Here is a 10,195-nt window from a genome sequence, read left to right as displayed (position 1 = left end):
GAAATCTCTACTACATATGAAACTAATAAACTGTCTGAAACTGGGACAAGGCCCCCAGTGGACCTAAACCATAGTAAATAACAAATGACTGAAAAGGATTAGGCAACCCGGAGTAAAGAAGTCTCATCAACTGCACACTTCTGTCTAAATAAATCTACGGTTTAACTGGACCTCTAGACTGAGCCTTAGACCCTGAAATATAGGGGTCAATACAATTGTACCGGTATGCAGAGCAGTCCAAAAAAATGCATTTATATATATAAAATAGGTGAGAGCAGGTCATGAAACATCATGCATGATCTAATTTAAAATACATGGGCAAATCTTTGATAATCATAAAACAATCATGTTAATGTAGTTCTACTCTTCATATTACTTCTGAGTTAGGTGGTACACCCTACAATTCCACGACCCCACGAGCTATATGAGTTCACCCTTGACTCAACAACCAAGCCCCCAACCCAAGTTTACCGCAAGGATTAGAGTTTCTGATTCTGATACGCCACAGGGCACTAGGCCAACGTATAATCCCTCTTGGGGACATAATAACCGATATCGGCAAAACACGATTTTGGGCAATGAGTTGTCTGAACTCGTGCCTTCTTCGGGTAACCACCTAACATCTCTTTATGCCCATTTTTAACCTTTTCTGAACATGCTTAGTTCTAAGTTCAAAATCTGAAAATCTGCATTCTGTTCTGTACTGAATTATCACGACATTATTTGTATTGGTGTCGTCACATCAAGACTTGCAAGTCGTATATCTATGCCATAAAGCGTCAGGTATGATTATTTCATTCTAAACAATGTTCAGGCCACTTGAACATGCATATTTCTATTATATAGAAGAGAGGGTTTCGACATGCCTGCTTGCTCCGCGATTTTATTATATCACCCCTAATTAATTATTATAAGTTATTTATATATTAAAAAATTAATAGTATTTAATTAAAAGAGAGGGTTACGACATGCCTGCTTCAGTAGACTATTTGCTCCGTAATTTTATTATATTACCCCTAATTAGTTATTATAAGTTATTTATGCATTAAAAAATTAATAATATTTAATTAAAAATAAAATAGACATTTATGACATGTCTGCTTCAGCTTCTTCAGTCATGATTTTACTATATCACCCTAATTAATTATTATAAGTTATTTATTTATTGAAAAATTAATAATATACAATATGTGATTTTATTATATCGCTCATAATTAATGATTATAAGTCATTACGTATTAAAAATTAATAATATTTAATTAAAAAAAGATAAAATAAACATTTATGACATGTCTGTTTTAGCTGCTTCAGCCGTGATTTTAGTATATCACCCCTAATTAATTATTATAATTCATTTATGTATTAAAAATTAATAATATTTAATTAAAAAAAAAGTAAAATAGACATTTATGACATATTTGCTTCAGCTACTTCAACCATAGTTTTACTGAATATCACTCCTAATTAATTATTATAAGTCACTTGAGTATTAAAAAATTAATAAAATATAATTAAAAAAAGGTAAAATAGATATTAAAATGATAAATTAACTCTTGATGTTTTAAATTAACTTGACGTCTTATATTTGGTTCACTTAAATTTTTTTCATAAGTATTTTTTATAGTAATTTTTCTTTGTGACTTATAATTATTTGTTGGAAGTCATTTAAGACATTTATGTTTCGCTGCTTCAATCATGATTTTACTATATCACCCCTAATTAATTATTATGGTCATCTAAGCATTGTGCCACTTAAATTAGAATAGAAATAAATTATAAATTACAATAATTAAAAAATTAAATTATTTAAAAAATATAATTGGCTAGCCACGATATAGAACTCTCGACAGGGAGAGTAACATATATTATTCAAAAATTACATAAAAGTATTATAAATTACAATACTTAACAACTTAAAATAGCTAAAAATAATTTAATCTGTTAAATATTTTTAAAAAATACATAAAAAATACTATAACTTATAATAATTAACAACTTAAAAAATTTAAAAGATATAAAATATTTGGTTGACTCCAAAAATTATATCAGTGTCACTTAAATTAAAATAGAAGAAAAATATTATAAATCACAATAATGAAAAACTTAAATTATCTTAAAAGTATAATTCACTATCAATGCCACAAAAGCTTGGATAAGAAAAACAACTATATTATTTGAAAATTACATTTAAAATATCATAAATTCCAATTAACAACTTAAATTATCTAAATACATATTAAAAATATGATTGATTGTCTAAATTCTATATGTGTCACATAAATTGAGATAAAAAATAACATATATTGAACATGTGCTAGATCCTGGATGAATCTTAGAATGTATATGCAATCTTTTTTAAAAAAAAAACCTTTTGTTTAAATATATCAAGATTGAAAAGGCAAGTTCTAATACAGCACACCAAACAGTATATAAGAATTAATGAGAGCATAACTAATACTAATATTACTAATTCAAGCATTATTAATGCAAACATTACTAATACGTTCTATTCAAAATTATTTTTATACACTCTAACAAACGACTCTTACGTTTCAATAGAAGAAACATATACAAAAGCAAAGTTCGATAAGACATTGACAGAAGTATGTTTTATCTTATTCTCAAAGTCAAATAAGTTAAATTGATATGATGGATGATAACTTATAATTTTTTTTATAATTTTTGGAACATTTAAAATATCCATTTAATTTAACTTCAAAGAACAAGTTGGCAAATAAAAAGGAAGGAAAAATGAAAGCAAAAGATGTTTATGTCGTCTTAGTCGGGGGAATACAATGTAATTTTGGATTATTAATTGCAACCACGTGTGATTTATTATGCAATGACTAGATAGCCATTTATATTTTTCAACAATTATTTCTATTTTATACAACAAGTGTCAAGTCTTATGTATTAATTCTAATCTCACATTTTATACTAAATGTAGCAAATCTCAGTTATATGATTAAAGATCTAAACTTTAAAATGCATCGAATTTTTTTGTTTATATGAATAAGTTATACATAATTATCTTGCAAGATAATTTGGCTCCTTGAAAAATATTATAAAGTAGTAATATATTTTGTGTATTAATTTTTTATAATTCATAATTCGAATTAATATCAATCTACTTATCATACATAATTAAAATATCTTACTATTAGGCTCGTGCTGATACGGATCATGCTGCTATAGTGTTATTAATAAAGGAAATATATAACAGATAACAAATGGGTTTAACCATGGTTTAAAGGGGGTATTTCATTTAAATAATTATAAACTGTTAGATTAGAAAATGGACAAATGTAAGACGATAAGCATATCACTGGACGAATTGGATATTAGGGGCACTGGAGAGGAGGCTCGTCCAAGGAACTGATCATTCAGTAATAATTCCCTTCCCAAAATAACCCAATCATCATTTATTATACTAAATGGCTGTGCAAATCAAATTTCTTTTGGAGTTAGAGCTGTAGCTAGAATTGAAGTGTAATTGTGTTTGATCATAAATATAAATTGAAGTTATTTTTGAATTTTTGCGAGAAAAATAAAATTAAAATAAGTAAAATTTTCAAATACAACTCGAAATTGTATATGAAATTCTCATTGTCAAACATCAACTTGAAATTCTATTTAAAATAAAGTAATATTTCATGAGGTAGTTCTAGCCTCTAGCAAGGCTAGATGCAGGAATATGAGAAGCAGTAAAAGCGGAGAGCACCACCAAATCTAAAATTTGTCATTAAAGAATTTGGAGCTCAAATTTTGAAATTTGACTTGTAGCAAACATGATTCAAAAGAATAATATATTAAAGACACAATTGAGAGAAGTTTGTGCCGATATTTTGGTACTGTTTAATGGAGATTTGAGATGGTTGGGATTGAGAAAAAAAATCAATTTTCTGTGGAAGATAAACTACGACAATCTCTCTCTGTAGGCCTCCATTCCTATTTTTCTTTTTCTCATTTTTTAAACTTTTTTTTGTATTTTTTCTTATTTTATAATTGAATAATTAATCATATTCTATCCTATTTATTAAGTATCATTAAATTCTTTAATAGCCATATTAATTTATTTTAAATAAGTTATTATATTAATTATTAATTATTGTACATAGAATTGAAAAGCCATTTCACTTGTGTCTTTTTTATTTTTAGTCTCTTTTAGTTATCTATCTATAAGTGTGTGTATAAACAAAGTAGTGTGCTTTTTTTTATTTTTTTTTTAAATCTTTCTCTAATTATAAAATAATGATATCTCTTTAATATTTCAAGTGTTTTTTTATATAAAATATTTATAAGGAATAGCTATTTTTTCTTATATACAATGTATTTGAAAAGAGTAATTATTCATAACCCATACCTCTTAAATTATACATTCAATAGTAGCCATAACTCCCATAATTTTTATGTCTATAACTCCCATACATTAATTAATAAATTTATAATACCTTATGATATTCCTCTATTTTACCTATATAAACTCATATTTGTTCATGAAGACTCCCTTCGAAACTAATTTTTTTTCTTCTCCATATCTTTGTTTATAAATTTTAGCACGTAATAAGGAGTATATGAAGGCAAACTATTTTTTTCTTAAATATTCTCTCATGTTTATGTGTTTGATACTCTTTCTTACTTTTAACATTTTTTTTAACATATTTATTATCCTCCTACAAGTAAATATGGTCATGAAAATCAATATTAAGGTAATTTTATAGTAGTGCGATCATTTTTTTTTTAAAATGTATAATATAGTTTAGATTTCTTTCCTCTTTTCTATATAATTTTTTATTGATATATTTGGAATAAAAATATTGTAAATATCATATATAGTGCAGTATCATAAATATTTCATTCTCAAATATTCTTTCATGTTTATGTATTCAATATTCTTTATTATTTTTAATATTTTTTTCTTACATATTTGTTATCCTCCTCCAAGTAAATATGATCATGAAAATCAATATTAAGGTAATTTTATAGTAGTGCGATCTACTTTTTTCTTATGATATATAATATAGTTTAGATTTCTTTCCTCCTTTTTATGTAATTTTTTTATTGATATATTTGAAATAAAAATATTATAAATATCATATATAGTGCAATATCATATTAACAATTGTCACATTCTTATGTTTTATATTATTATAATTAATTTATTTATTTTATTTATTCACAACTTCGACTTAATTTACTTGATTTTCATAATTAATAATTAATATAATAACTTATTGACAATAAATTAATATGATTGTTACAGAATTTAATGATACTTAATAAATAGGATAGAATATGATTAATTATTCACTTATAAAATAAGAGAAAATACAAAAGAAAAGTAAAAAAAATGAGAAAAAAATAGGAATGGAGGCCTTAGAAGTATGCCACATCAACATGTTTTTAAGCCTCCTTTATATACATACATCAATATAAAAAATTCAAGATGTATAATATAGTTTACATTTCTTTCCTATTTTCTATGTAATTTTTTTTATTGATCTATTTGGAATAGAAATATTATAAATATCATATATAGTGCAATATCATATTAACAATTATCACATTCTGGTATTTTATATTATTATAATTAATTATTTTATTTTATTTTATTTATTTATTCATAACTTTGTGACTTACTTTGTTTCATTTTGATAACTTTTAAAAATATTTATTCGATGTGTAAAAGAATGCTATCATAAGCGAATATACACTAAAGGCACAAGATAGAAATTATAATCAACATTTGCATAGAATATTAAGTACTCCTACAAAAGACAGAGGTTACAACAGAAAATAATATTTTTAATTTAATTCATAGATTATGATTTCAAAATGACTTCTTATTCCATTTACTTCCTCACTCATACATCCTAAATTATTTCTTCTATTATGTATATATAAAAAAGTAGGTACTTAAAAAGGAGCAAAGGATTTTAATTTTTATTATTGAAAAAAAAAATATTATGTCTCAAATTAAGAGCAATAACGATCTAAAGTGTCTTGACCGGAATATTAATATTATATACTACTTCATACACAAAATAGTGAAATATATTCATTTACTAAAATTTTTATAGCCGGGCGAAGCGCAGTTAATTTCACCAGTGTATAATTAAGGTATAACTATGTGTGTGTATATATATATATATAGTTATACATCATATATATACGATTATATACTATTTATACAATAATGATACATTATATATATACATAGTCATTTAGCGGGGGCCGAATATATATTTACTTAAGAAGCCCTTGGTACTATTACTCTCCCTGTTCTATATTACTTGTTCACTTTCTCCTTCACACATCCAGAAATCATAAATTATTAGAATGATACTTTTACTATTTTACCTTTAAACTCTTTTTCATATACTCATGTGTCTTATCCATCAATAACCAACAATAGATGATTTTTCTTTTTACATTATTTATACTTTTAAAATTTAATTTGTTAGCTATGTTCAAATTGTAAGAGGTCAAGAACTCTTATTTTTTGGTAATGCGTCATTAAATGCTTCGTAGCTAACAAGTTTTTTTTTTAGAGATTTGCAAAACTAATATAATCACTAAATTTAAATAATGTCACTAAATTGTTTGTAGCTATGATCTTTTTTTGGTAACATATTTTTTTTTTTGGAAAGATTTACAAAATCATTTTCTTCTATTCAAATCATAAGAGGTCAAAAAATCTTATTTGCTCTGATCATATTTAATTACAAATCTTCGTGCGACAAGATTACAATTTTGATGGCACCACAGTTTTTGAGTTCTCGGATTCAAGTAAAATCAAAATCTCAATAAAATATAAAAAGTAGTTGATTGTTCACATTTTAAGCACTACGACACACATTCATCACTCTGTGCAAACAAAGCATGACAAGATCACAAGCTTATCACTTTCATCATACCATTAACCATGCCATATAAAGACAAGTATGCTGTGTACATTTAAGAAGCTTAACACAATCCATTTTCTAAGTATTCAAACCTAGCTTCTGTTTTTTGACAAAAAGAAAAGCTTAGCTTTTTTTTTTTTTCTTTTTTTCTGAACTTTCAATGATATACCTTTTAAACTAGAATGCCAACCAGGAAATTATTTCTGGCTTTGTTATCTTCCTTTGCTATTCTTCTTTTTTTCTTCTTTATATCATTTAGTATTCGCTTAAATTTTTCATCAACCACTTCCTTAAGCAATAATACTATTTTATTACCAGGAGCGACCCAGATGAACACACAATTTACCCTCTTAATAGGAATTTTTACACGACCAGGAAATTTTGATAGGCGACGTTTCCTTCGTCTTGTGTATGGAATTCAATCCACCCCAATAGCTCATATTGATGTGAAGTTCATTTTCTGCAACATCACCAATACAGAACAACAATTTTTTGTCGCTTTAGAAATCATGCGTTTTAATGACATTATCATACTCAATTGCTCGGAGAACATGAATAGTGGCAAAACTTATACTTATTTCTCTACTCTTCCTCAAATACTTGTCACTCATTATGACTATGTCATGAAGGCTGATGATGATGTTTATTTGAGGCTTGCACCATTAGCATCATCACTTCACCCATTACCTAGAGTTGATCTATATTATGGCTTTGTTATACCTTGTCCTAGCATGAACGCGTTTGTGCATTATATGTCTGGAATGGGATTTGTTTTATCATGGGACCTGGTGGAATGGATCGGGAGATCAAACATTCCTGTGAATAATACATATGGACCAGAAGATAAGTTGGTTGGTCAGTGGCTAAATCTGGGAAATAAAGCAAAAAATAGATTTTCAGCCAAGCCAAGAATGTATGATTATCCTGGAACTAATGGAAGATGTTCGCATGAGCTTATCCCAGATACAATAGGTGTTCATCGACTAAAGAAGTGGGAGCAATGGATAGACGTTCTAAGATTTTTTAATGTGACTAAACAACTACAACCTTCACGTCTTTACAATGTATCATTTGATTGATAAATTTATATTTTCTTGCCTATGTTGTTTTCAACCATATAATCAAAGATGTTGAATGATAGGTTATTATTTATCTCCCTCCTTCTTTATGCTTTACTATTATAACTTTTATTCTTACTATTTCAGTTGTATACATTAAAAGTAAAGTGTTATGAAATATACAAAAGAACAAGAAGAATAAATAGAGAGAGAAGAGGGAGACTTCTTTATATCTCTTGAGGCATGAGAGATCAGCTAATTTGTGAATATAATGAACAAAACCTCCTCTATTTATAGGGGAAAATATTCCTATTTTCTGACTAAAAGACATATACTTCAAATCCTGATAGATATTAACTAGATCTTGATAGATCTTATTAAATCTTGATAGACATTCACTATAATATAAATACATTTATAAAACTCCCCCTTGAATGTATAGATAGATAATGTGCCTCGTTAAAACCTTACTAAAAAAATCCAGTGAGAAAAAAAATGAAAAAGAGTACACATCTCTAACAATACGCATATAGGCTGCCTCATTAAAAACCTTACAAGGAAAACCCAGTGGGAAAAAACCTCATAAGGAAAAAAGAATACAACGCGTATCAACTCCCCCTAATGGAAACATCCTTGAACCTTTGCACCCCAATCTTGTACAGTATCTTCTTGAAAGTTGCAATTGGAGAAGATTTGGTGAATAAATCATCCACGTTATCACTTGAACGAATCTGTTACACGTTAATATCACCATTCTTTTGTAGCTCATGTATGTAGAAAAGCTTTGGCAAAATGTGCTTCGTTCTATCTCTTTTTATGAATCCTCCATTAAGATGTGCTATGTATGCTACATTATCTCTGTATAAAATTGTGGATACATTGTCACCTTTCAAACTAGATTTTTCTCGAATGAGATGTATCATGGACCTCAATCATACACATTCTCGACTTGCTTCATGAATAGTTATTATCTCAGCATGATTCGATGAAGTGACTACGATAGACTGCTTTGTATATCTCCAAGATATGATAGTATCCCCACATATGAACACATAGCCAAGATGCACCCTTTCATGTCACTTAATAAATGTTTCTACGTCAACATACTTATATTAACATAGAATTCAGCTCCTCGTAGTTTTTTACAATATTGCACCAATATTGTATCAAAGATATCATTGATGATATATCATTTCGTATCGGTTCACATTTTGACATAACATTTTGAGATCTCATTACTTCATTATTTTCAGGTACCTGAACCTCTCATAAGGTTTCATGAAGTGTTATGCCGTAGGCTCTTAAGAACACATTGCCTTCTTATTATGATTATTTGCTCCTTATTCTTTTCAAGAATTATTTCATTTGGAACAGATTGGTTTAATGCATTTTATGTATGCGTAACCTTTGTCCTCAGGGACACACTATAGGAGCACTTGCAGCTTAAATATGAAATTAAATTTGAGTCGACAAATGCTTCCGACATTTGACTTGAATTATCTTTTGAATGAGGATCTGATGATAATTCCTAACATATTTCACAGCCGCTTATAATCTCCCCCTTATGTTAGGAAACTAGCATACATCCTCCATTTGATTTGACAAATCCATCATGGTATATTCATTAATTGTATACCGCACATCAACTATTAGATGGAATAGTTGGTTCTTGATCTTGAGCCAATTGAAAGGGAAGAAATAATCATAATTTATTGGTCTAATGCATACAAGTACTATTGTATGCGACATATCATATTTCAGACCAACACATGAAGATTTATTCTCATTAACAATGATTTAGCTATTTATTGAAGGCATTCAATGTTAAACCATCATCATTAAGATGAATTGTCTTGATTGCACAATCTAAAAGTTATGCTCTTAACTCAATTTTACTGAGCAAACAACTTTATGAATGTCAAACTGCAGGTTGACAATAAATGTACATGTGATTATCTTATTGATGCTTCTTTTCAATATATCACATGATAGGTGAACGAGCCCTTATTTACCTTTTATACTTTTCAGATTTTAAGGGATCCAATCCCAATATTAGTTGGTCCAACCAACTTATCATGAGAACAAGTGACATAATCAATTCTTGAAGAATCTTCTAGTTCTTCAATACATGTCTAATACTCAATGTGCACATCTTCGAGATGTCACAATTGTTCATATCAACTTATGAACTCATTTATAGTAGTAAACACGGGTTTACCATGACAAGTATTT

At 27.6% G+C, this 10,195-nt stretch overlaps 1 protein-coding gene across 1 annotated transcript; it reads left to right on the top strand.

Moving 5' to 3' along the window:
- Positions 1–7,234: 7,234 nt before the first annotated feature.
- On the top strand, positions 7,235–7,984 carry LOC124896265 (beta-1,3-galactosyltransferase pvg3-like). Its single transcript, XM_047407804.1, has one exon. It carries the CDS (start codon positions 7,235–7,237, stop codon positions 7,982–7,984), a length of 750 nt encoding a protein of 249 aa, XP_047263760.1.
- Positions 7,985–10,195: the final 2,211 nt, after the last annotated feature.

Source organism: Capsicum annuum, chromosome 2, assembly GCF_002878395.1.
Source record: "Capsicum annuum cultivar UCD-10X-F1 chromosome 2, UCD10Xv1.1, whole genome shotgun sequence".
NCBI lineage: Eukaryota > Viridiplantae > Streptophyta > Magnoliopsida > Solanales > Solanaceae > Capsicum > Capsicum annuum.
Note: the sequence above shows the minus strand (reverse complement) of the source record. Positions and strands in the feature narration are given on the sequence as shown.

Excerpts from the sequence above, each read along its gene's own strand:
- LOC124896265 (XM_047407804.1), top strand. The coding sequence starts at position 7,235 with ATGAACACACAATTTACCCTCTTAATAGGAATTTTTACACGACCAGGA.